Source organism: Oryctolagus cuniculus, chromosome 9, assembly GCF_051225735.1.
Source record: "Oryctolagus cuniculus isolate XC-2025 breed Fujian yellow rabbit chromosome 9, ASM5122573v1, whole genome shotgun sequence".
NCBI classification, from domain to species: domain Eukaryota; kingdom Metazoa; phylum Chordata; class Mammalia; order Lagomorpha; family Leporidae; genus Oryctolagus; species Oryctolagus cuniculus.
In genome coordinates, this window is record NC_142875.1 from 106581504 (window position 1) to 106609410 (window position 27907).

General features: G+C 52.6%; 1 protein-coding gene across 8 annotated transcripts in view; it reads right to left on the bottom strand.

The window, feature by feature from the left end:
* TEAD4 (TEA domain transcription factor 4) overlaps window positions 1-27907 on the bottom strand; it is an 89623-nt gene that overhangs the window by 60172 nt on the left and 1544 nt on the right. For 4 of the 8 annotated variants that reach the window (XM_070049368.2, XM_089303804.1, XM_089303807.1 and 1 more), the window contains exon 2: window positions 2005-2259. In XM_070049368.2, the coding sequence (XP_069905469.1) occupies window positions 2005-2011 (7 nt within the window). In that variant the 5' untranslated portion in view covers window positions 2012-2259. Of the gene's footprint in view, window positions 1-2004; window positions 2263-27907 lie in introns of all 8 variants that reach the window. The other 4 variants (XM_089303805.1, XM_089303803.1, XM_089303806.1 and 1 more) reach the window with 1 other exon arrangement.

A 27907-nucleotide genomic window follows, 5' to 3' on the forward strand; every position in this document is an offset into this window, starting at 1 on the left:
GCAACTCCATCCAGGTTTCCCAAGCAGGTAACAGGGTTGCCAGTGGAGTAGCTGGGACTCCAACTGGTATTCACATAGGATCCGGGCATCGCAGGCAGTGAGTGGCTCAACCTGCTATGCCACAACCTCTGCCCCACCCCACCCCCCAACAAGATCTTTGACAGGACTGAGGAGACAGGCCAATGTCAGGAGCCAGGAGCTTCTTCCAGATCTCCCAGGTGGGTACAGAGGCCCAAGGACTGAGCCATCCTCCACTACTCTCCCAGGCACATTAGCAGGGAGCTAGATCAGAAGTGGAGCAGCTAGAACTTGAACTGGTACCCATATGGGGATCTCAAGAGGCAGCTTAACCTGTTACACTGCAACACCAGGCCCTGCGCTACTTCTGATCCAGCTCCCTGCTAACGCACCTAGGAAGATGCATCCAAGGCCTTGGGCCCCTGACACCCATGTGGGAAACCTGGATGGAGTTCCAGACTCCTAGCTTCAGGCAGGCCCAGCACCAACTGTTGCAGCCAATTGGGGAATGAATCAGCAGATAGAAGATCTCTCTGTGTTCTCCCTCTCTGTAATTCTGCCTTTAAAATAAATAAATAAATCTTTAAAAAAAAAAAAAGAAATATATTCTACAACAACTAAATGAAATTAAAATGCTCATCAACAGAAGAATGGGTGAGCAAAACATAGTACACACACAAGATGGAAAATCAGCCTGAGAGAGGCTGGGAATTCTGCCACAACATGGCTAACCCTGGTTAAGGGGCTGGTGCTGTGGCGTAGCATGTAAAAGCCACTGCCTGCAGTTCCAGCATCCCACATGGGCACCAGTTTGAGTCTCAGCTGCTCCACTTCCAATCCAGCTCTCTGCTGGGTTGGGAAAGTAGCAGAAACTGGCCCAAGTCCTGGGGCCTCTGCATCCATGTGGGAGCCCAGTCAAGAAGAAGTTCCTGGCTCCTGATTGGCACAGCTCCGGCCACTGCAGCCATTTGGGGAGTGAACCATCAGATGGAAGATCTCTCTCTATCTCTCTCCACCTGTGCCTCTCTGTAACTCTGCCTTTCAAGTAAATAAATAAAATCTTTTTTAAAAAATTATGGTTAAAAGAGTACATTTTATGTTGTAGACATTTTACCCCACCTCCAAAAAAACCCCAACAAGTAAACAGCCAGAGCTGCCGACTCACAGTGGTGCTCCATCAAATGACACGTGCTGATCCCACCACACTCTGCATCTCCACAAGGCCTTCCACACACCTGCAGCGCCTTCAGTGCGCGGCCTTCCCTGACTGCCTCTTACACGTATGTGTTGAGATCATCTGTCCCCTAAGTGTCCAGCAAGCACGTGATGGCTTCCCAACTGGGGACCGGGGACCCCGAGACAGCGGTGCAGCCAAAACACCTGCCTCCCCCGGCACATCCCACCCTCATGCCTCCGCTCACCATCAGTATCCACCCTTTCTCCACCAGAGGACTGGAAAGAGCCTCAAGTCCCAAGGTGGCTTCCTCACCAGCGAAGTGGGGTCGACCCCCCTGTCCGGCTTACTGCAATCTGCCCCAGCTAACTGTGGGCTCTCCAGCCCCTCGCCACGGCACACCAGATACACAGAGGGCTTGACGCAAGAACGAGTGAGTGAGTGAACGCAGGAGGGAATGAGTCCAGTCCAGAAGGAGCCCCCACTTCCTCATCACCCTCCACAGCCAAGGTGTGACTCCACTCCTGGAGATCAAACCCTTGCCTGAAGGACAGCTTGTGGGATTTTCCCAGCCTGCTCTAGGGAGCTGTTCTACTCCCCTTTCCAAGTTTTCCACCACCACAGCTTCTTACTCCTGGGGTCCCACTCACCTCAGATGCCCCCATCCCTGGGATCCCTGTGGAGTTGGGGGAGCACAAGGCCCACCTGGTGGACGTTCTAAGAGGCCATGCCTCCCCAAGGTTCCCGTGCCCAGCCCACCCCCACCCCGGGCCTTGGCTTTGCTTCCAGGGCTGGGCCACGAGGCTCCTTACCGTACATCTTGCCTTCGTCCGACAGGATGATTTTACGCCGGCCACAGGGCGGGTAGATGGCCAGGGCCTCCTGGAAGCTCTGCTCGATGTCCGGGCTCCACACACCCTCAGCATCGTTGTCGATGGGCTTGTCCAGTGCCTGACTGCCCCCAGAGACGTTGCTCCCCTCAGGGGAGTTGGGAGAGCTCCACTCGTTGGAGGTAATGGTGCCGGCCTTGCCCTCCAAGGCTCCGCTTGGAGGAGCGCCCGTTGGACCTGCTGGGGCAGGAAGCATTGGTGAGGGGTCACAGCCATGTGGACCTGGGACGCCCACAGCCCCAACCAGTTGCCATGAGGATCAGGAGGCCTGGGCTCACACAGTCATTTCCCTTCTGTGGGCCTCGGCGTCCCTCCTGTCCACCGAACACAACGTCTGAGGTGCTCTCTTAACGTGGTTCCAGGTACTCACACCAATAGCTAGAATTGTGGCCAACTGGGGAGTGAACCAGCGGATGGAAGACCTCTCTCTCTCTCTCTCTTTCTCTCTGTGTAACTCTGACTTTCAAATAAATAAGTAAATCTTTTTTTTTTAAGATTTTATTTATTTATTTGAGAGATAAAGTTACAGACAGCAAGAGGGAGAGACAGAGAAAAAGGTCTTCCATCTGCTGGTTCACTCCCCAAATGGCTGCAATGGCAGAACTGCGCTGACCTGAAGCCAGGAGCCAGGAGCTTCTTCCAGGTCTCCCACGTGGGTACAGAGGCCAAAAGACTTGGGTCATCTTCTGCTGCTTTCCCAGGCCATAGCAGAGAGCTGGATTGGAAGAGGAGCAGCTGGGACTAGAACCGGCACCCATATGGGATGCCAGCGCCTCAGGCAGAGGATTAACCTACTGCACCACAGCACCAGCCCCAATCTTTAAAAAAAAAAAAAAAGGTAAATCTAGGGGTTGTGCCGTGTTTGCAGCACCGGCATACCATTTGGGCCCCAGTTTGGGTTCTGGCTGCTCTACTTCCAATCCAGCTGTCTGCTAATGTACCTGGGAAAGCAGCAAAAGATGGCCCCCAAGTCCTTGGGCCCCTGCATCCATGTGGGTGACCTGGATGAAGCTCCTGGCTCTTGGGTTCAGCCTGGCCCAGCACCAGCTGCTGCAGCCACTGGGGAGTGAACAAGCAGATGGAAGATCTCTTCTCTCTCTCTTTCTGTAATTCTGCCTTTCAAATAAATAAATAAATAAAAGCGCACGAGAGAGAGAGAGAGAGAGAGAGCGCAAAACTAAACAACCTTAACTATTAGAAACAGTACTACTTTTGGGCATTGTGGCACAGTGGTTAAGCCACCTTTGACCACGTCCTGTATCACAGTGTCTGAGTTTGAGTCCTGCCTCCACTTCTGACTCAGCTTCCTGCCAATGTGCAACCTGGAAGGCAACAAGTGGTGACACAAGTACATGGGTCCCTGTCACCTATGTGGGAGACCAGGACGGAGCTGCTGGCTCCTGGGTTTAGCTCAGCCCAGTCCCAGCTGTTGCAAGCATTTGGGGAGTAAACCAGCAGATGTAAGAACTCTCTGCAACTTGACCTTCAAATAAATAAAAATAAAGCTTTAAAAAAGGGACACTAGTGACTAATTTAATTTGGCAAAGTGAACCTTTCACACACACATGAAGAGAGAATGTGTTTTTGAACCATAAACTCAGAAGGTACATTTCATAAAACTCAAGGCCTGCTCATAACAAAAACTCTTAGAAAACTGCTAGAAACAAAAGGATATTTCCTTAACCTAAGGAAAGATACCGCCCCAAAACCTGCACAAGTGTCACACCAGATGAAACACTAGAAGCATTCTATTAAATTCAAGAATAAGATAAAGAATGCTCACTTTTTTTTTTAAATTTATTTATTTACTTGAGAGGCAGAGTTACAGAGAGGGAGAGACAAAAAGAAAGCTCTTCTATCAGCTGGTTCACTCCCCAAATGACCTCAATGGCCAGAACTAGGCTGATCCAAAGCCAGGAGCCAGGAACTTCTTCCTGGTCTCTCATGTGGGTGCAGAGGCCCAAGCACTTGGGCCACCTTCTACAGCTTTCCCAGGCCATTAGCAGGGAGCTAGATTGGATATGGGATACTAGCACTGCAGCCAGAGGCTTAACATACTACGCCACAGCACTGGACCCAAGAATCCTTTCTCTCTTTTTAAAGATTACTATTTATTTAATTGAGAGGGAGAAGAGATAGAAAGGTCTTCCATCCACTGGTTCACTCCCCAAATGGCCACAACAGACAGAGCCAGATGGATCCAAAGTCAGGAGCCAAGAGCTTCCCCAGGTCTCCCTCACGGGTGCAGGGGCCAAAGCACTTGAGCCATCCTCCGCTGCTTTCCCAGGCCATACACAGAGAGCCGGATAGAAAGAGGAGTAGGAGGAGTAGCCAGGACACGAACCAGTGCCTCTACAGGCAGAGGCTTAACCTACTACACCACAGCACTGGCTTCAAGAATGCTCATTTTCAACACGTAAACTCAAGATGTAACAGAAATCCTGGCCAACACAATAGGACAATAAAAAAGAACTAAAGGAGAAAAAGTAGTAAAACTCATTATTTGCAGAAAAGATGACAGAAGCTAGAAAAGATACTCAAATTAGGAAAGCTTCTAAAGGACTTTCTAGCAATATCACCATCAAAATACCAATTACACACTTGTAGATCAGAAATAAGGTATTAGATAATACACTTCTAAAAAATATTTCACTAAGGAACCAAAGTATCCATCTAACAAAACCTAAAGATCTTTGCAGAGAACACTGAAACTGCCTGCAAAGACATGAAACACCTAAATAAACATGGAGCAACTGTGGACAGGAAAACAGTATCACAGTATTCAACAGATGCTGAATGTGAATTTCTTCAGAGAAGTCTCCAATTCAATGCCTGTGTGACAGACATCTCAAGGTTTTCCACAACACTTAAGCTGATTCTAAAAACAAATGGAGGCCGGCGCCGCGGCTCACTAGGCTAATCCTCCACCTTGTGGCGCCGGCACACCAGGTTCTAGTCCCAGTCGGGGCGCCGGATTCTGTCCCGGTTGCCCCTCTTCCAGGCCAGCTCTCTGCTGTGGCCAGGGAGTGCAGTGGAGGATGGTCCAAGTGCTTGGGCCCTGCACCCGCATGGGAGACCAGAAGTACCTGGCTCCTGCCATCGGATCAGCGCGGTGCGCCGGCCACAACACACCGGCCGCGGCGGCCATTGGAGGGTGAACCAACGGCAAAGGAAGACCTTTCTCTCTGTCTCTCTCTCTCTCTCACTGTCCACTCTGCCTGTCAAAAAAAAAAAAAAAAAAGAAAAAAAGAAAAAAAGAAAAAAAAAAAGGAACACCTAGTGACTTCAAGTTCCCTCTCCTTCCTGTCTTCCTATTTTCCTATTTTATCCAAACTCCCACCAAGGCACTCCTGGGCCACTGTAGGAGCACTGCTCAGATTCCCATAATCTCTATTCACTACAGCCAGAGGGATTCCTCCAAAATACAAATCTGACCACATGATTCCTCTACTTACAATCTTCCCATGGCCATTCCATGCTCATTAAGATAAAACCACACAGAGGCCAGCACTGTGGCCCAGTGGGCTAAGCCACCTGCCAATTCTGAGTCCTAGCTCTTCTGCTTCCCATCCAGCTCCCTAATACTGCACCAAGGAAACCAACAGAACATGGCCCAAGCATACATGCAGGAGACCCAGATGGAATTCCAGGCTCCTGGCTTCAGCCTGGTCCAGCCCCCGCCATTGCAGACACTTGGGGAGTGAACCAGCAGATGGAAGATCTCTCTCTGCCTACCAAATAATAAATAATTATTCCACAATGGGACTTTTTTTTTTTTTTTTTTTTTTAAGATTTACTTATTTGAAAGGCGGAGTTACAGAGAGGCAGAGGCAGGGAGGCTGGATCATTCCCCAAATGGCCGCAACTGTTGGGGCTGCGCTGATTCAAAGCCAGGAGCTACAAGCTTCTTTTGGCTCTCCCACACAGTGCAGGGGCCCAAGCACTTGGGCCATCTTCCACTGCTTTCTCAGGCCATAGCAGAGAGCTGGATCAGAAGTGGAGCAGCCAGGACTCGAACCAGCGCCCATATGGGATGCGGGCACTGCAGGCAGCTTTACCTGCTACACCACAGTGTCAGCTCACAATAGGATTTGATAGGGCCCTTCATCAGCTGACTCCTGCTGTCCTGCCATACCTTCTACCCATCTACCCCACTCTCTATTTTCCAAACCATCCCACCAACACACCAAGCTCTCTCCAATCCTGGCAGAAGTGCTCACTGGCTGTAATGCCCCCCCACCCACCTTTTTCTCCTAATTCCTAAATCATAAGGTTCAGGCACTAGCTCTGGGACACACCTTAATCCTACCTCTGCATTAGGAGCCCTCTTGTAAGTTAACAGAATCATGCCTTTCCTTATCCCAGCCCATCTCCCAGGCATCAAGTCTCCTCCACACTTCAGATACCACGAGGCCAGGGACAGTTCTTCCTTTAAGTCCTTGGCACCCAGCATGGTGCAGGTAAACAAATCAATGGATATTTGGTAAATGTTCTCTGTGTAATGATGATCTCTCTGCTCAGAGCTCAGTTTTCGTAAATATTTAGATTGTGGCACACCAGAGACAGAGTTTAAGTTACATGTATATCCTTTGGAAATTTTATTTTGGAAGCTTATAAAATGAAAGTAGGATGTATGGGAATCATACAGTAGAACCGGTATTGGTTCCAGTTCTACAATCTACCACGTGGCCACAGACAAATTACTTTGCTTCCCTAAGCCTCCCTTTGCTCATCTGTAGAACTAAGGGGCTATTCTCGTTGGCATCTACGGCCCTTCCTATGCCAGGAACATCAGCACTCAGACTTCCTACCTGGCCTCTCCATTTCCCCAGTGGCCTCTAAATACCCTGTGGTATGGCCTGGGTCCACAGAAGGCTGGGGAACTGATCTGACACAGAGATATGTCCCACATGGTCACTGAGACCAGATGTTACCTACTACAGGGTCTGACAGCTCACTGAGAACTGTCTATTTATACTAATTTTTATTTTATCTGAAAGTGAGAGACATGGAGAGGCAGGTCTGCCATATGTTGTTTCACTCCCTAAATGGCCGCAATGGCTGGGGCTGGGCCAAGCTCAAGCCATGAGCCAAGAACTCCATTTGTTCTCCCATGTTGGTGGCAGGGGTTCAGGTACTTGGGCTATAACCTCCCAGGGTGTGCATCAGCAGGAAGCTGAAATCGGAAGCAGAGCCAGGATTTGAACCTGAGCCGGCACTCCAACATGGAATGCACATGTTCCAAGTGGTACCTTCACTGCTGCAAACGTCCGCCCCACTAAGAGTTGTTTATTGTCCTCATCATTATTATTAAGCTACAAATAATGCCTCAAATAGAAGCTGTAAAGTCCCCAACAGACCTGAGAGATACACACACCTGAAGCCCTAATACCTAATATTAACTAATACTGACATCAGTCTCTCTAGCCTCCTGGGACTTGACACTAAGCACAGGCACAGGGTAATGGGGAGGCCAGGGTGTTAGCAGACAGAGACAGAGAAGAGGGCAGCCCAACCTCCCTGAGCCCACCAGCTGCCCCAGAGCACAGCTAGACCAGCCTGGTAAGATGAGCCTAGCCAGTCCCTACAGAAGTCAGGCCCAGGGCTGCCCAGCTGATCATTAGACCTGGGGAGAAGCAGAGGCTCCTCACGCCAGACTCCCCGCGAGTGAGGTTTTCTGAGGTCCTGCACTCCGTGTCCCCAAGATTGGGTCTGTCCCAGGGAAAGCAGGGCAGCAGGTCACCCAAGGCCCTGGGCCACGGGTTTCGTTACTGAAATGGAGCTGCCCTGAGTGGCCTTGCTGATCTCATCCACGGTGAGTGGAATGGGGAATGCCAACGTGGCCTAGAGCAGGACCCTACTCCTCCTCCCCCAAGTGCAGAGTGCTCCCCAAGGACCCCTGAGGGCCAGCCGAGGGGCGTGCTGGAAGGGGCGGGCACAGATGGCCTCGGTGAGCTCAGGCCATGTGCCCTGAGCAGAGGGACAAAAATAATCCTGACTTGGCTCTCAGGGCCTGGCCCAGATACCTCCAGCTCTGTCCCAAGTCCTACCCAAAAGCCATCAGATGGCCTCTGCAGGGCAATCCTGGGCAGGACACCACGCAGATCCATCCCAGGTCCACGGTCTGGTTACTGGGGCATTTTCAGAAGAATCAGGAATTCAGAAGCATTCAGTTAGGCCATTCCAGCAACATCAGCTTAACCAAAACACTTTCATGACAAGAAGGCAATCCCAACCCCCGGGGTACAGATGGAGGAGCCACGGCTCAGGGAGTGAAAGCAGCCTGCCCTGAGAAGGTGGCAAGACCACACCTCATACCCCAAAGTCCTCTCCCTGACCCGGGCAACCTCACACTCACCAAGCCCACCCATGGGAGGCCTTCCACGACCCTGGATGGTCTGTGCCCCAGCCTCAGAGCTCACAGCTGAGCCACATGTCCCCAGCTGTGCTCACCCGTCTTCTCGACTGGAGCACAGGGTTATGAGCCAGTCCCCATCACTCCTGACCCCATGTTGGGATTCACGGAGCAGACAGTATCCCTGCAGAGTCACCTCCTCCGCAGATTCCCTTTCCTTAGCGGACGACAATCTATTTTATTTACTTGAAAGGCAGAGTTAGAGAGAGAGACATATTCCATCTGCTGGTTCACTCCTCCAATGGTCCCAACAGCCAGGACTGTGCCAGGCCAAAGCCAGGAGCGAAGAGCTTTCCCCAGGTCTCCCATGTGGGTTCAAGGGCCTGAGCACTTGTACCATCTTTCGCTGTTGTCCCAGGCACATTAGCAGGGAGCTGGATCAGAAGCGGAGCAGCCAGGACACAAGCAGTAGGCGGCGGCTTCACCCACGGGGCCACAGCACCAGTCCCACACTCGTTTCCTTTCACCACAGCATCTCCAATGTAACCCACTCCCCAGACTCCACGACCCCAAACTGGAAGTGATGGATACAGGCTCACCAAGTCTGTGAGGCTCGCCTGGTGTCACCAGATATGGGCAACCAGGAGAGGGCCAGGGCCTCCCGATGGCAAGGAGAAAAACCGCTCCTTCTGCTCTTGTTCTCCTCCCACCTCCAACCCCAGGAGTGCCGGGGGCTTAGGATGAAGGGGCCATAATCTTTGGGCTCGGACAAGCTCTCCACCAATGCCTCCCTGGGGCCCTTGGGAACAGCAACCTCCTGCATCCCAGAGACAGGCCAGTAACTGAGAAGCCTGCAGGAAGAGGAAAACCAGAGTTTCCTTCCAAAAGACCCATCCACACAGTTCCGGATACTTGAGTCCCAGGGGTGTAGATACAGGAGGCAGGGTGGGAGCGGGTTAAAAACAGAAACCCTGGGGTGGGCACTGTGGCAAAGAGGGGCTGCTCAGGACACCTGCATCCCATATCAAAGCGCCTGCTAATGTGCCTCCCAGGCAGCAGATGATGTCCCAAGCACTTGGGTCCTGCCACCCAGGTGGGAGACCTGGTGATCGAAGGTCCTGGCTCCTGGCTTCACCCTGGCCCTGTGGTGGGTATCTGGGGAATAAACCAGCAGATGAAAGATATCTCTCTCTCTCTCGGTCTCTCCCTCTGTCACTCTGCCTTTCAAATAAATTGCATGCATGCATAAGTAAATCTTTAAAAAAAAAAAAAAAGTAGAAACCCGGTCCCCTCTGCCTCCATCCCAGCACAGGAATTGCCTACTTCAGGCTGGTGGACGTTATGTGCGAGGCTCAGTTACCAAGGCTTGGAGTCCCATCTCTGAATCCCAGATGCTTGGTCCCAGTCTAGCATGGTTGAGGCTACAGAACACCTACACTGGGGGAAATGTGGATCTGCACCATCCAACACACTCCAGAGCAGAGAAACGGCTCCTACCACCACTATCTCTGGCCACTCCCACTGGACGAGACTGGAGACTGGGCCCAACTGTGCAAGAGACAAGAAGCAGAATTCAGTACAAAGAGGCCTCTGCAGCCACTCATTATGGGGGTGGGGATGACAGTGGGGGTGGAGGTGTGTCTCTGAGCCCTCGATGCCCTGACCTCATTTCCTAAAATAAGAGAAGGGAGGGACCGGCATTGTGGTGCAGCAGGTTGGGCCGCCACCTGAATCTGATATGGGTGCTGCTCCACTTCAGTTCCAGCTCCCTGCTAATGCACTGGGAAAGCAGAGGAAGATGGTTCTAAAGTGCTTGGGTCCCTGCCACCCACATGGGAGACCCAGATGGAATTCCAGGCTCCTAGCTTTGGCCTAGCCCAGCCCTGGCCGTTATAGCCATTTGGGGAATAAACCAGTGGACAGAAGATCGATTGATCTCTCTCCCTCACTCTCTGTAATTGCCTTTCAAATAAATAAAATAAGTCTTTTGTGTAGACCCTGCCTTCTTCCAGATTCATCTCCAGCTGCCCTGGTCTTCTTATCACCTTGTGATTCCCCAAGTTTATTCACAGTGTCTCCCTGCTCAGGGTGGGCCTCTGTCCTCATTTCATTCTGCTGAGTCCATGGACAAACACGCCCTGAGCACTGATCTGTTCTTGGATAAACTCCAGAGAAACCAGTCCAGACCCCCAGGGGGCTTAGCCTTGACAAGGGAGCAGGAGGCTGGCAGAGATGTGCAAACCCATCAGTGCTACAAAGTGTTCCAGGCTTGGATGGAGGAAGGTAGAGGGCACACCACGGGGCACAGAGGCTCCACTTCGGGGTTCCCGGGCCCCTGGAGCACTCAGGCCTCTCTACCCTGTGACACTTCTTGCCTGAACTCATGTAGCCCTACAAGTGCCGCTTCAACCTGTCGCTTGGTTTTGGTCTTCCATGCTTAGCTCTAACTCTGTGGCTGGGAGGGAAGGAGAGAAGGACAGGGGATCTGGGGCAGGAGAGAAGAACCTGCCCTTCAGGCACAGTCAGGTACAGTGGGAAGTGCACCTGCCTGGCACACAGCACTGCCTCCTCCCCTGGTGCACACCCTTGTGTGCTGGGCAGGTAGGGTCCGGCAGCCCAACACTCACGGGATGCTAGAGGTCGGCGAGGTTCCCAGGACACTGAGGACAAGGCCATGAGCGACTGTGATGCTAATGCTGCAAGGTTCCAGCTTGGAACACCCACTCTGCCCAGCACTGGGCCAGACGCTTGGCTACGTCTTCTGTGAGGAAGCTATTTCCACACCATTTTGGAGGTAAAGACGCAGCGGCTTCTCAGGGCAAAGTGTGTGCTGAAGCCCCAAAGCTAGTAAACGGTAAGGCTCAGTGTGTGGGCTCTGAAGTCCCTAAGACCCCAGCAAGCTGCCTCTTGCCCACCACAATGCTCCCTTTTGCAAACAAGGAAGGGCAGTGCTGACTCCAGCAGAAGGGAAGTAAATGAGACATGCAGAGGAACGGGTGCGGTACCAGACTCTGGCTTGGTCAGCTAAGGGAAGCTGCAGAAGCTTCGCTGTGGATGCAGGAGAAACCCTCTGGTCTCTTTCTCAGCAGGGGCTCCACTGCGCCCCAGCCTCCGGAGAGGAACCAGAGGGAGATGCAGGGTACCAGGTCTGTGTGAACCACAGATGGGAAAGCTGCCCTCCTATCTGGGGGAAGAGATCAGGGCAGGGAGAGATGCTGTGATGTAGCCAAGTGTCACACAGCTGGCTACGGCTGGGGCTGGAACTGAATCTCAGCCCTGTGCTTTGCTTTTCTCTTTTAAATTTGTTTATTTGAGAGACAGAGAGCTCCCATACGTTGGTTCACTCCCCAAATGCCCTTAATGGCCAGGGTTATGCTGGGGCTGAAGCCAGGGGCTTGGAGCTTAATCTGGGTCTCCCAGGTAGGTGGCAGGAATCCAGTGCCTTAGCCATCACTGCTGCCTCCCAGTGTGTGGATGAGCAGGCAGCCAGGGTCAGGAACTAGAGGCAGATATCAGACCCAGGCACCCCAGTGTGGGACGTAAGCATCTTACCACTCGGCTTCACATCAGCCCCAGTCCTGGGCTTTTCTGCTACAGTCACCGCTGGTAGGATCATCACCTGGCTGCCCCACACAGAGGGGAAGAGGGTTTGCTCTTGGGAAGGAGAGGTGCAGGTGACCCACATGTGTCGGGGAGCAGGTTCTCAGGCAAACAGATCTTCTCCCTGCTATTGCGCATGCCTAGCTCCTCCCCACTAGTGCTGCAGCCCTGTGACCTTCATTCATTCCAAAACTGTGTACTGAGCTCACACCATACATACCAGGCACTGGATACAAAGTCAAATGAGCCATGGTCCTGCCCTCACTGTGTGTGTGTGTGGGGGGGTGTGTGTGTGTGTGTGTTGGGAGGTGGTGTTCAGAGTTGCATATGGTGATGCAAGTACAGTCAATTCTCATCACAGATTCTATACCCACAAATTCACCTAACTGCTAAAATGTGTAACCTCAAAACCAGCACCATCATCCCTCAGTATCCAGGGAGATCAGTACCAGGATGCCCCCTGAGTACCACAATGTGCAACGGTCAAGTCCCTTACATAAAATGGCACAGTTCTCGTGCATGGCCAACGTACGTCCTCCTGTGCACCTCATGTCTCTAGACTCGTGATCCCGAATACAAAGGCTATGTAATTAGGTGTTGTGCTGTGTTGTTTAGGTATCAGGACCCCAAAAGGTCTGTACATGTTCGGTACAGAGCAATATATTTTTTCTAAATGTTTCCTACCCAGCACTGTTGAGTCTGTGGACACAGAACTCACACAGAGGCCGACTGTACTCTCAGTCTCATTGTCATCTGCAGATACACGCATGCATGTGAGCAGCCAAAAGAAAATCAACTTGCCCAGACGCACCACTTCCCAGCCAAGGTTGAACAAGGCTGCATTCTGCCTTCCTGTTTGGACTCTAGTGCTATAAGCAACTACCCTTTCTGTGGTCTATGTAAGTGCCACATTTTTCAAATTTATGCTTTCCGTTAGTGACTGCACCATTCATAATGGCCCCCAAGTATGTGCAAGAAGATGGTGATGTGCCTTAGGTAGAAAATATGCCTGTTGGGACCCACGTTGTGGTGTAGCAAGTAAAGCCACTGTCTGCAGCACCAATATCCCATATGGCTGCTCCATTTCCCATCCAGCACCCTGATAAGGGCCTGGGAAACCAGCGGAAAATGGCCCAAGTGCTTGGATCCTGCACCCACATAGGAGACCCAGAAGAAGCTCCTGTCTGCTGGCTTCAGCCTGGCCCAGCCTGGCCATTGTGGCCATTTTGGGAGTGAACCAGCAGATGGAAGCTCGCTCCCTTGCTCTCTCTCTCTGCATTTCCCTCTCTGTGATTCTGCCTTTTGAATGCATAAATAAATCTTTAAAAAAGAAAATATGCCTGTTAGGGAAGCTTATTCCAGGTGTTAGGGGTCCAGTGCTAACACATCAGCAATATGTATTAAATAATGTGTCTCTGAACAGAAGCATATATAAAACAAGGTCATAAATGAATCATTTAACAAAAATCTTGTGACCAGGTGTTTGCAGGAACCTAACCCTCTATTTCTCCTAGGAGCAATGGTTTCACATTTGCTAAATTAGTGTTCACATCAACTTTATAAGGCATAACCACCTCGAAAAACAAGAAATCGACTGCACCTAGGGAGGATAATATGTCAGACCATCCTGGAGTGAGGGGGTGGATTTTAACAAAGAGGAGTTCAAGGCCGTGGGAAGACCACACTTGGTGGAGAGAAGTATCAGAAGGCACTAGTGTGCATCGACAGGTGAGCAGACAGCCAACACGTGGTCTCTACCTACCTGCCATGGAATGTCATTCAGCCTTACAAAAGGAAGGAAATTCTGCCACGTGCTACCCTGTGGATGAACCTTGAGGATAGGATGCTGAGTGAAAGAAGCCAGACACTCATACCTACGATAGGCAGACTCACAGAACGCACAATAATGCTTCCTGGGAAGAAGGCAGCTGGGGAGTTACTGTCTGATGGGCTGTTTGGGATGATGAAAAAGTTCTAAAGACAGATGGCAGTGATGCTTTACAACATTGTAAATGTACACAATTACTTCAAAAAATTCAGAGGGGCTGGCATTGTAGGCTAAGCTGCCAATTGTGTCTGCATTCCATATGAAGAGTGTTAGTTCAAGTCCCAGCTGCTCTGCTTCTAATCCAGCTCCCTGCTACTGCACCTGGGAAGGCAGCAGAACCGCACCTACATGGGAGACCTGGAAGAAGCTCCTGTCTCCTCGCTTCAGCCTGGCCCAGACTGGGCTGTTGCCGCCATCTGGGGAATGAACAAGCAGATGGAAGATCTCTCTCCACATCTCTCTCTCCTTATCTGTTGCTCTGCCTTTCAAATAAATAAATAAATATTTTTAAAAGCCCATGGGTAAGTGGAACTAAGAGATAAGTTTATTTTAGAGCAAAAATGTTTGAAAACCATGCATAGTTTTTTGTAAACTGCATTTTCTATGAATGTTGAGGACCTCTTGAATGCATGGATTTCAAAATATTTTTTTAAAGATTTATTTAGGGGCCGGTGCTGTGGTGTAATGGGTAAAGCTGCTGCCTGCAGTGCCAGCATCCCATGTGGGCACCGGTTCAAGTCCCGGCTGCTCCACTTCCAATCCAGCTCTCTGCTATGGCCTGGGAAAGCAGAAGATGGCCCAAGTCCTTGGGCCCCTGCACCCACGTGGGAGACCCAGAAGAAGCTCCTGGCTCCTGGCTTTGGATTGGCACAGCTCTGGCTGTTGCGACCAGTTGGGGAGTGAACCAGCAGATGGAAGATATCTCTCTCTCTGCCTCTCCTTCTTTCTCTGTGTAACTTTGACTTTGAAGTAAATACGTAAATCTTTAAAACACACATACACACACAAATGTGCTATGTTCAAGCACATAAAAGCCAGACTGTAATTTTAAAAATAAATAAACAAATAAGTAAAGATTTATTCATTTACTTGAGAGGCAGAGTTACAGAGAGGGAGAGATGGAGAGAGAGGTCTTCCATCTGCTGGCTCATGCCCCAGATGGCTACAACGGCCGGAGCTGGGCCAGTACCGCAATGCACAGGTGCAAGGCCCAGTTCTGTTCTGGATTCCAGCTTCCTGTTCATGAATACCCTGGGAGGCAGAGGTGACAGCTCAAGTGGTTGGGTCCCCACCTACATGGAAGACTTGGATGGAGTTTCTGGTTCCTGGTTTCAGTCAAGTCCAGCCCAGGCTGTTGAGGGAATTTGGAGAACAAGGAACAAATGGGAGCGCCCTCTGTCTCTCTCTACATTTCAAAATAAGTAAACAAAAACAAAATCCACCAACAATAACAAAACCAAGAAAAGCCTAGTGTCCCAATGGCAGGGTCACTCCCGTCCTGGCGCCCTCCCTCTCCAGGGAGGCACAGCATCACCTACGGTATACTTCAGAGAAGATCCCAAGTTGGAGCACCTGAGAGCAAATCCACCTCTCGCCAGCTATGTGGCTTCAGCAACGTGAACTGCCCAGAGCTTCCGCTCCCTCGCCTCTCGAACAGTGGGGAGACCTGTCCTGCAGAGCCCTGGCCCAGGTGGAGCGAAACGAGGCACACAGTGCCCTCGCTCAGCTTCAGTGGGAAGACATCCATCTCCCTGTGCTTGGTGGGAAAGGGGAACGAGGGGGGGGGGGGTAGGAGTGGGGGACAGTGAGAGGGAGAAGGTAAGGGGATGAAGATCCTTCTCAATCCTCCCCAGGGTAAGGATACGCTGGAACTAAAGTCAGTGGGGTCAGCTCTGGCATAGCAGGTAAAGCCTCCGCCTGTAGCGCCGGCATCCCATATGGACACCGGTTTGAGTCCTGACTGCTCCATTTCCAATCCAGCTCTCTGCTATGGCCTGGGAAAGCAGTAGAAGATGGCCCAAGTCCTTGGGACCTTGCACCCACGTGGGAGACCTGGAAGAAGCTCCTGGCTCCTGGCTTCGGATCAGCACAGCTCCAGCCATCGTGGCCATTTGGGGAGTGAACCAGCAGATGGAAGACCTCTCTCTGCCTCTGCCTCTGCCTCTGCCTCTCTGTAACTCTGCCTTTCAAATAAATAAATATAAGAGAGAAAGAGAGCGAGAGAGTGCCAGAATCTTTCAGCATTGCTTGCGGGGAGAGGTGCCATGTTGTAGCAACTCAGTCCTTGGCCCTGCAGGGCCTGGGCCTCTCTAAGCCTCAGGGTCCTCCCAGATAAACCCAAGAGGTAGAAAGATTATCTCCTTGTGGAGTGAGGATCCAACTCAGTTCTAAGACGTGGGCTGGGCTGGCACACACAAGGGCTCTTTGCACACTCAGATCCTTGCTGTGTGGGGACAATGGCTGGCAAGCAACTAGGGCTGCAGGAGGCAATGGAAAGCAGGGGGGCAGGAGGAACAAAATGCAACAGAGGGCAGAGGAGCGAACAGTGGAGAGCCCCCTGCAGGCGGCCAGGCGGGCAGTCAAGTGGGCAGGGCAGCTGGAGAAGAAACAGGGAGGGAGGAAGATTCCTAAGGGGCTACAGGCCCCAGGCTCCAGCCTGCCAGAGTGGGGGAGGACATTCCCAGGTTCCAGCAGGAGGTGGGAGCTGGGACCCTACCCCCAGACACCCCTTCCAAGCAGCAGGGGTGTGGGTGTCTGCAGGCCCGTCCAGGAAGCAGGTCACAGCAAGCGGGTGTCAGTGCCCCTCCATCCCCTGCTGCCCCTCAGCTGCCTGTCCTGGAGCCCAGAAAGGGAGTGACAAAGCTGTGATGGAACAGGCACTAGGCCTCAGCCTGGCACACAGCCCCCTCAGAACAGAGCTGCAGAAGGCACGCAAACCAGGTTTCCAGCTCAGCCTTGCCACAGACTCACAACATCCCTCCAGCCAGTTACTTACAATCTCTGTACCTCAGTGCTCACATCTGCAAAATAGAAAAGGTGGGAAGCGGGTGCCGTGCCATGCCAAGCCGTGCTGTGGTAGGTTAAGCTTCCGCCTGCGGTGCCGGCATCCCTTATGGATGCTCTGAGTCCCGACTGGCCCACTTCCAATCCAGCACTCTGCTTATGGCCTGGGAAAGCAGCGGAAGGTGGCCCAAGTGCTTGAGCTCCTGCAGCCATGTGGGAGACCTGGAAGAAGTTCCTGGCTCCTGGCTTAGGATTGGCTCAGCTTAGGCCATTGCAGCCATTTGGGGAATGAACCAGTAAATGGAAGACCTCTCTCTGTGTGTCTCTCCCTCTCTGTCTGTAACTCTGCCTCTCAAATAAATAAGTCTTTTAAAAAGCTGAGCATACATGATATTCTGGAAAAGGCAAAAAAGAAGGGGGCCAGTGTTGTGGTGCAGCAGGCTAAGCTGCCTCAAAAAGAAATAAAGGGCAGGTGTTTGGCTTAGTGGTTAAGACACCCACATCCCACATCAAAGTGCCTGGGTCCAACAACACCCAACTCTGGCTCCAGACTCCAGCATTTTTATAAATGCAGACCCTGGGAGGAAGTGCTGATGCCTAAATTGAGTTCCTGCCACCACGAGGAGACCTGGACTGAATTCCTGGATCCCAGCTTTGGCCCCAGTGCAGTCTTGGCCATTACAGGCATTTGGGCAGTGAACCAGACCATGGGAGTTCTGTCTCTCTCTGTCTCTTGAATATATAAACAGAAATTAAATAAAGCTTTCCCTCTGGCCCAGTGTGGGGAGAATAAGTCTTGTATTCTTTTCCTCTTGGGGTTTTTCTTCAGGGTTGTAAAATAAAGAAAAATTCACAAAAGTACTTTAATAGCAGAAGAATTGAACCAAACCAGCTGGCTTCACTTTAAGCAGGCCTGTCCCAGCACAAGTCATATCTCAAAGCAGATGATTTACCTAGGGAGTCTTTCCCATGGAATCCCATCAAATGGCAACCCCCCCCACCCTGCCCCAGGGCACTGACAGAACACACCTGCCTGGGGCACCCATCAGACTCTCAGCCAGGGGGAGGGGCTTGCCCTGAACCACCAGAGGTTAAGCCCAAACCAGGTGCCCCGCAGCAAAGGCACCACGGGACTGGCGCAGATGACCTTTTGCTCAGGAAAAAGGAGATGGTGAGGGGCACTGAGCACTGGGGAACGACCCTATAGGAGCACACAGGACTCAGCTGTAGCTCCAGGGAACCAAGACTCTTCGGCTCGGCCCCACTCTCCAGCTCTGGGCCATCACCACCTCCCTGGGAAGAACCAAGACTCCAGCATCTGGAGTCCAGCTCTCGGCACATAGGAGTGGGCCAGGCTGCACTGAGCTTGGACTCGAGGCGGAGGGCCCAACCTGCCTGGACAGGGATCAGGATAAGAACTGAAACACTCAGAAGTTCTGCTCATGGCCCAAAGCTCTTAGGCCCTAGGCTGAGGTCACCATCACAGAGGACCCACCCTGACCCAGAAGACTCACCCCCATGGACTTTTTGCACCAGCCACACACCCAGTGGCCTACCCTTGCAGGTCCAACAACCACCCCACTCCCATTCCAGAATGCGTGGTCATCCCATTTGAAAACAAGGCCATGTAAATAGCTGAAACCCAGGCCACAGCACCAGCATTTGTTTTCCAGGTTGGGCTGGCCCAGCTGGCCCAGGAGACCTTGAGGAGTGGGCCAGTGTAGCCGATCAGTAGGGGAAGACGTCCAGCTGTGCCTCTAATTCTGAAGCATGATCTAGGGCAGGTGCCAAGCTAGGAACTGAACTTCACAGCTCCTCCCCTTTTTCATAGCCCTTTCTCCAGGTCTACCCCCTCCCCATCCCTCCTCCCACCTTTGCCCTTGAAGGCAGGCCAAGGCTCAAAGATACCAAACTTCTTCCTTGCCCTCCGAATCCCTCCCACCCGTCTTCTTTGGCAGGTCTCCTCCTTCAGTGAATGCTCTCCCCAGATTTGTGCATCACACATCCAAGACAGGACTTCTATCCAGAATATTAAAGAACTCTCCAAATAATCAAAAGGGAAAAAAAATGGGTAAAAACCTTGGACAGGCGTTTCTCTAAAGAAGTTAGCCAACATGAGCTTACGAGAGCATACTTAACATCACTAGTCATTAGGGAAATGCAAATTAAAAATCACAATGAGATTCCACTGCACACCTATTAGATAGGCAGGAAAATAACCCTGACAACATCACCAGGCACTGGTGAGGATGTGGGAGTGGGGGAAACCTCATACTTTGCTCATGGGAATGCAAAATAGCACCTTTTAGAAATCAGGCAAACAATTTGGCCATTTCTTAAGACACTAAACACGAAGGTATCATATGACCTGGCAGTCCCACTCCTAGGTGTTTACGCAAGAGAAAGACTATGTTCACACAAAACCCTGTATGTGGAGGTTTGTGCAGCTTTATTCATCACTGGGAGGCTAGCGGCAACCCCAATGGCCTCTAACCTGTGCAGGAAAAGCCCACTGGGGGACCTGCAGGCAGTGGGGACACGGCTCAGCAAGCAAAAGGGACAAGCTACGGGCAGAGAGATCACGGATGATGCAAGACGCAAAAGCTACGCCACGTACGGTTCCACTGACAGGGCATGCTGGGAAAGGCACAGCTACAGGACAGGAGAACACAGTAATGTCTCCAGGGGCCGAGCATGCTGGGGGACAGTCTGCAAGTGGCAGCAGTAGGCAGAACTGCTGGGGAAGACGTAACGTCTCGTCCCTTGGCTGTGGTGGTGAACACATGACTCCACACGTTTGTCAGACCCCACAAGAGGACATTTTGCTATTCGGAAATTAAAACTAATTTAAAAAAGGCCTTATCCTGCCCTTAGGACCCAACTCAAACCCACCTCAGACATAAAACCAGGTTATCTCCCCTCGTTAAGTTGCCTCATCTCCTCCTCTTGGATTTTTTTAAAAGCTGTATGTCCTGGGGCTAGTGTTGTGGCAAAGCCGGTCAGTGCCCGCCTGTGATGCCCACATCCTGTACCAGAGTGCCGGTTCAAGTCCCAGCTGCTCTAATTCCAATCCTGCTCCCTGTTAACACCCTGGAAGAGTGCTGGGACATGTCCCAGGTGCTTGGGCCCCTGTACACAGGAGACCTGGATGGAGTTCCTGGCTACTTGCTTCAGCCAGGGCCACTGTGGCCGTTTGGAGACTGACCCAGAGGAGGAAGCTCTCTCTTTCATTTGAAAGGCAGAATAACAGAGACAGAGAGATCCTCCAGCCATGAGTTCTCTCTCCAAATGGCAACTCTGATACGGTATGCAGGCACTGCCTTCAGCCACTGTACTATGTGTCTTTTCAGATATTTCTCTGTCTCTATGTCCTTCTCTGTTACATACACACCTCCTGCTATCAAAATCCTATCCATTAGGGGGCTGGTGCAGTGGCACAGAGGGTTAAGCCACTGTCTGCAGTGCCAGCATTAAGTCTCAGCTGCTCCACTTCTGATTCAGCTCTCTGCTAATGCACATGGGAAAGCAACAAAAAATGGCCCAAGTTTTTGGGTCCCTGCACCCACATAGGAGACCCAGAAGAAGCTCCTGGCTCTGGCCTGGTCTAGCCCTGGCTGCTGTGGCCATTTAGGGAGTGTACCAGCAGAGGGAAGATCCCTCTATCTCTCCCTCTCTGTAACTCTGCCTTTCAAATAAATAAAATAAATCTTAAAAAAATATATATTATCCATCCTCAAACCCAGTTCCAGTGCCTCCTCCTCCTTAAAGCCTTCCCTGACCACCCCCATCAGAAGGAATCACCGGTTATCAGGGACCCTCACAGCACTCTCTGCGCCACCAGTGAGTCCTTGCCTCCCAGGTTACTGTCAGCTGTTCAGTGCGTCTTGCCCACTGAAAAGCAAGCTCCTTGAGGACAGCAACCATGCCTTCCATCCATACCCCACCCCCACTGTACGTAGCACAGTGCTAGGCACCCAGTGAGCGCTCTGAGATTGCTGTGGACTGGCAGAGGGCAGGTGCAAGCAGAGGGCCTGATGCCAAGAGAGACCTGGGCTGTGTCCTGAGCAGGGAATGGAAGCTTCACCTTTTCTCTTGTAAAAGCAGCACACCTATTGCTTAAACTTCTAAGAGCTGGAAGCGACCCCACCACCCATCCCAACATGATGTCATACAATTTACGATGCACATTTCTGAGGGTGCAGTACAGTTCCAAGCCCCGGGCAGATGCTCAGGACACACCTGCTTCAGGAGCGGAGCCACTGTCCCAATCAGGGTGCTGTCATCTCTCACTTCCAGAGGGCAAACCCTCTCGGCAGCAATGAGAGACTATCAGGAGTTCATTCATGATGCAGAACTACTGTCGTACAGGCACAGCCTATCACTAACTTTACAGGGCCACTCCATGATGGCATTTTCCAAGCACATCACTAGCCCCTCCTGCTTACAAATTCCAGCTTGTCCACTGTGCAAGAACCACCTGTAGAGCCGGAGTTGTGGCTTCACAGGGAAAGCCTCCACCTGAGACACCAACATCCCATATGGGTGCCAGTTGAGTCCCGGCTGCTCCACTTCCAATCCAACTCCCTGCTAATGCTCCTGGGAAAGCAACACAAGATGGCCCAAGTGCTTGGTCCCCTGCACCCAAGTGGGAGACTCAGAAGCTCCTGGCTCCTGGCTTCACATCGGCCCAGTTTCAGCTGCTACGGCCATTTGGAGAGTGAACCAGCAGATGGAAGACCTCACTCTCTGTCTCTCCCTCTATCTGTAACTTTGCCTCTCTAATAAATAAATAAATCTTAAAAAGAAAAAAAAAAGACGTCTATTTTGGTGCAAGAAATTTTGAAGCCCAGAAATACAAAAGCTCTTCAAACAGTTCACAGAGGGGCTGGCATTGTGGTACAGCAAGCTAAGCCACTGCCTGGGACACTGGCATCCTATACCAGAGTGCTGGTTCGAGTCCCTTCTGCTCCACTTCAGACCCAGCTTCCTGCTAATGCACTTTGGAAAGCAGCAGCATATAGTCCAAGTACTTGGGTCCCTGCATGGAGTTCTTGGCTCCTGGCTTCAGCCTGGCTCAATCCTGGTAGTTGTGGCTGTCTAAGGAGAAAACCAGCAGATGAGAGATCTGTCTGTCTCTGTTTCTCCCTCTCTAATTCTGCCTTTCGAACAAATAAAAATAAATGTATACTATGGAAAATGCTGGGGCCGATGCTGTGGCATAGCAAGTAAAGCTGCCACCTGCAGTGCTGGCATCCCATATGGGTGCCGGTTCGAGTCCTGGCTGTTCCTCTTCTGATCCAGCTCTCTGCTATTGCCTGGGAAAGCAGTAGAAGATGGCCCAAGTCCTTGGGCCCCTGCACCTGCGTGGGAGACCTGGAAGATGCTTCTGGCCCCTGGTTTCGGATCAGCCCAGCTTTTGCCATTGCAGCAATTTGGGGAGTGAACCAGCGATTAAAGACCTCTCTCTCTCTCTCTGCTTCTCTTTCTCTCTCTGTGTAACTCTGATTTTCAAATAAATAAATAAATCTTTATTAAAAAAAAAAAAAAAGGGCCGGCGTCGTGGCTCACTAGGCTAATCCTCCGCCTTGCGGCACCAGCACACCAGGTTCTAGTCCCGGTCGGGGCATCAGATTCTGTCCCGGTTGCCCCTCTTCCAGGCCAGCTCTCTGCTGTGGCCCGGGAGTGCAGTGGAGGATGGCCCAAGTGCTTGGGCCCTGCACACCATGGGAGACCAGGAGAAGTACCTGGCTCCTGCCATCGGATCAGCGTGGGGCGCCGGCCGCAGCGCACCAGCCGCGGCAGCCATTGGAGGGTGAACCAACGGCAAAGGAAGACCTTTCTCTCTGTCTCTCTCTCTCACTGTCCACTCTGCCTGTCAAAAAAAAAGCCGGCGCCGTGGCTCAATAGGCTAATCCTCCACCTTGCGGCGCCGGCACACCGGGTTCTAGTCCCAGTCGGGGCGCCGGATTCTGTCCCGGTTGCCCCTCTTCCAGGCCAGCCCTCTGCTATGGCCAGGGAGTGCAGTGGAGGATGGCCCAGGTGCTTGGGCCCTGCACCCCATGGGAGACCAGGAAAAGCACCTGGATCCTGGCTCCTGCCATCGGATCAGCGCGGTGCGCCGGCTGCAGCGGCAGCCATTGGAGGGTGAACCAACGGCAAAGGAAGACCTTTCTCTCTCTGTCTCTCTCTCTCACTATCCACTCTGCCTGTCAAAAAAAAAAAAAAAAAAAAAGGCAGATTTTAATTTGAGGGGGGGCACCGAAGCAAACTTATCTCTTATTTATTTTTAAAGATTTAATTTATTTATTTGAGAAGCAGAGCTACAGACAGCTGTAGCTGAGCCAAACCGAAGCCAGGAGCCAGGAGCCAGGAGCTTCTTCTGCATCTCCCACATGGGTGCAGGGGTCCAAGCACTTGGGTCATCTTCTGCTGCTTTCCCAGGCCACAGCAAAGAGCTAGATCAGAAGAGGAACAGCTGGGACTAGAACCGGTACCCGAATGGGATGCCAGCACTGCAGGCAGAGGATTAACAACTTATCTCTTAATTTCATTTTCCACAAACTTTTTGAAGCATCCTCATATTATTATGCCCATTTTGCGGAGGAGGAAACTAAGACACCTGCAGGTAGATAACTCACTCAAGGTTACCCAGCCGGTCAGTGGCAGGACAGGGACTCAAACCCAGGCAGGCACACGGTCCACACAGGATCAGTAGCCCCACACGAGCACTGGAGATGTGGCTAGTCTGAACCAAAATGTTCTGTCAGGTGTGAATACAGACTGGATTTCAATACTCTGCAGGGAAAAAGGTAAACTCCCTCATCAATAGTTTTCACTATTGATCACATACTAAAATGATATTACAGACATGATAGGTTCAGTAAAGCGTGAATATCATGATTCATCGTAGCAGTTTCTTACTTTGTGGCTCCTGGGTAACTGAACGGTCCCCCTTTCTGGCTCACATTACACTTCTGCTGCACAGCACCCCTCCACTAGCACCTGCGGTCATAGCTTCTGCTCCGAGCTGGGCTCACCCTCCTCATCCCCCGGCCTCAGGGCAGAACCAGGGTGCAGCCTGTCCCTCACACCTGCCCATTCACTCTGCACAGTGGGTCTCACACGTCCCCCTTCTCCTCCAGCTCCCGGGACACTGGCCCTCTCCCCGCCTTGCCGTCAGCTTCAGGGACAGCTTAGCTCTTTACCTCCCCCCAGGAGCAAGCCCAGAAGGTTAAGGCAGGAAAAGACCTTGCATACCATCTAGTGCAAATCCCACATGCTAACATGTGAGGACCCTGACAGCCAGGATCACAGACCCTGTGAGGAAGCAGAGAGGCCCCAGAGCTCACCTTGTCCAATTTCCTACCCCACGCAGGGAGACCTCCTCCAAAGCACTCCTAAGGTGTCCTACACAATGAAATCCTGCAGTTCTGTGCAGCGCTCCGTAATGAGACAGATCAGATCAGACTAGTCTGCCATTGCTGCAGAGGGCCTGGCCTGCCTTCTGGACATGAGAAAGCCCCCCTTCACAGGCAGGGGACACTTCCTCCTCCAGCCACTACTGACATACAGCAATGGCAAGGCATGACGCATTTGCTCCCTTTCAAAAGCAGCGCCACAGAGTACTGTGGACTAAGGTTTTTCTTTCCCCCTTTTTTTTGAAAAAACACTGAGCTTTTTTTTTTTTTTTTTTTTTAAGAGAAAAGAGAGATCTTCTATCTGCTGGTTCACTCTCTGAATGCTGGCGACAGCCAGAGCTAGACCAGGTGGAAGCCAGCAGCCAAAAACTCCACCTGAGTCTCCCACTTGGGTGGCAGGGTGCTGGCATCCCACTAGAGCAGTTTCAGTCCCTGCTGCTCCACTTCTGATCCAGCTCCCTGCTAATGTGCCTGGGAAGGCAGCGAGAGATGGCCCAAGCGCTTAGGCTGCCACCCATGCTGGAGACTGAGACGGAGCTCCAGGCTCCTGGCTTGGGCCTGGCCTAGATTTTGGCTGTTGTGGCCGTTTGGAGAGTGAACTAGCAGATGGAAGCGCTCTTCTCTCTCTCTCTCTTGCTCTCGCTCTACCTCTGCCTTTCAAATAATAAAATAAATAAAAATCTTTGGGAAGCAAACAAAATCAGTCCTAGAATTGGGCAAGGGGCTCCTAAGAGGCTTCTGTCTGCCATTTCTAGGACCTCGCTCTCTTGTCCCTGGAAGAAACAACAAATCAGCAGTGCACTGCACACCATCACCCCCACTCTCCTCCCAGGTCCTGGCTGAGAGCACCTGGCAACCTGAACGCAGGAAGACACTGAGGTCTGACACTCACTTCTGCTGTGCTCCTGACCAAGACAAAGGTAGGGTGAGTCCTACGCCGCCCAGAGCATTCCACCACCTGCTGTCTCGCCCTGACCGTGGCTGAAGACATGAGAAATCCCATCACCCTGTCCGGCCAACCCAGACTTGCTGCCTCCCCACCTAGAGCTCTGCCTGCTGCACTATGCTGCCTCCCCAGCACTACTACCCAGGGCTCCCTGCCCGGATGGAAGTCAGGCCTTCTACCCTGGTCAGGGCCATTCACGGAGGCATCTCGGGGGCTCAAAGGAAAGGGGAAGACAGTTCTGGCAGGGGTGAGCCCGGTGGAAGTGAGGCTGGCAGCCACAGTCCTTTACTCCCGAGACACAAAGCACAACAGAGGGCCAAACTAAGGGCTCAGGTTTCACTGTGAGTCAACAGCCCCCTTAGGAGGAGAGCCCCACCCCAGAGGCCCACCCTGTGTGTCACCAGCCCCTCCCCGTGCCCTTTGCACTGCCCACAACTCTCGACCGGATATGCAATCCCATCCCCCAGGAGGGTCACCCCGGCCTTAGCACAGCTCCCATTTCCTGCGCCTGGTGACTCTTCTGAAGTCCATTGTTCCCACGAAGTTTGGGTCAAAGGAAGCCAAGTCCCCACCCATGGGGGCCCGCCTGTCCTGCCAAGGCACTAGCCCACACTCCAGGGAGCCTGGCCCAACCTCCAGCCTCTTCCAAGAGCCTGTGTGGGAGAAACGCAGGGGGACCCAGCCGCACACAGGAGAGGCTGCAGTTCCAGCGGACATTCCCCCACCCAAAGATCCAGTCCCCAGCAGGGCCATGGGGCCACAGCACACAGGTGTGCTTAGAATCTCCCCAGGCCAAAAGCAAGCGAAGAAGGATCCTTTCAGCAGAGGTCAAGGTGGGGCTGGAATTGGAACCTGGGAGCTGGAGCTCCTGTGTTCCCAGCCCTGCCTGCCCTGCCCCCACTTCCACCTGGGCCCCTGGGCTGGCCGCCCAGCCTGGGGGTGCGGGTGGGGGGCAGTGCTGGAGAGCAGCTGTTCAGCTCCGATTTCAGAGCTGTGTCGTCCCAACCCCAGGCCAACAAAGGGCCATGGGGGCAGAGGAAGCAGGCAAGGGAAAGCGGCCCTTCCAGGCCCTGACTCTCCAGCAGCCCAAAGACTGGCCTCAGGCAAGGACCACCGCGGGGCACCAGCATCCTCCGCCTCCCCTGGGGAGGAGGAACAGGAGCCACAGTCCTGTCAGTAGGCACTGCTTCGTGATGGTGACCACCAACACTCCAGAACCGAGGCCAGAGGCGGCTTCGACCTTTGCACGCCCGGCAAAGACAGGGAGACCCCTCGGCCACCCAGAGTGGGAGAGCGAGGGTGTGCTTTACAGAGCTCACGGGGACCCCTGCACCCCGGCATGCTCGGATTCTACAGGAAAACGGCTCCTTCCCAGCAGCCCTGTGACCGGGGAGGGCACTTCCACCTCCTAACAACCTGCTCTGAGCCACAGGATGGTGGACTCGGCCCAAGGCAGACTGCTCCAGCCTCCACCTCGGATGAAGGGGGCTGGGGAGGTGTGGGAGGGTGTCTGAGAGCCGGGGTCCATGAGGCAGCAATGCAAAGTGAAGAGCAGAGGCTCCAGCCAGCCCCCAGTGCCCCTGTAGGGGGCCTTGGCTTCCCCTCCTTTAAAATGAGGGAGTTGGATGCACTTTCTCCCCAATCAGAATTAGAACCCAGGAGTTGGGGATTCTGTTTCCAGCAACCAAGCGACACAGGCACCCCAGCACCAGCCCCCTTCACAATGAAGAAAGAACACACGGGTGCAGGGCCCCCCTCATACTAAATGCTCCATTCAGGCCGCTCAAGGAACAGGATAAAGAACAGGGCAAATAACAGGGCAGTTTCTCAAGGAGTGTTCAGAGAACCGCTAATTGGAAAAACACTAATCCCTAGGAAAATAAAGAGGCTCCTCCCAGAACCAGCTGAGGAAGCCCAAGAAGCCATGTGCCATGAGGCAGGGCTCGGGGTTTGAGGCACTCCCCTGGCGGGTGCCCTGCAAACACTGGATTCACAACCAGCCTTCCACACGGGTATCCGAGCTCTCCTCCCACCACTCTACGCACCAGGAAACAGCCTGAGCGCCTCGGAGGCACCGAGTGACTGTCAGGATTTGCACCCAGGTGTGTCTGACCCTGTACCCACTCAGCATCATCAAAGCTGCTTTTAGATCACCACCTGGGCAGGTGTGACGGGTGTGTGGTGTTTCCCTGCTTCTACGTCCTCAGGACAGAGGCAGGAGCCCTTACAGGAGCTTCCCCGGCTCGCTGTGGGAATGAGCTGCGATGTTAGGTCTGCCCGTGCCAATGCCTGTGCCAGCCTCCCGGACACCAGGGGCAAACCCGAGGCAGCCCATGAGCTCCCAGGCTGGCCCCAGATTCCCTAAGCAAAGTGCGGCGGCCTCTGGGAAGTCCTAACAAGCCATTCTCCCACTTGATTGCCGGTCAGCTCCATGGAGCTGGGACACATCTGTACAATCTTGTCGACGGACCAAACTGAAAGCACCATCCCCACAAGTCTCAGGAGTCAGGGAACTCCTGGCGCCCACCCCCACAGACACCCTCAAGCCCACCCTAGGCCCATCACCTACAGGCAGAGGTCAGCCTTTTCCCAGCTTGTTCCTCCAACAGGCAGAAACAAAACAACCAAACAGGGTCCACCCACTGGCAGGCCAACTGCCTGCAGGGGACAGGTGT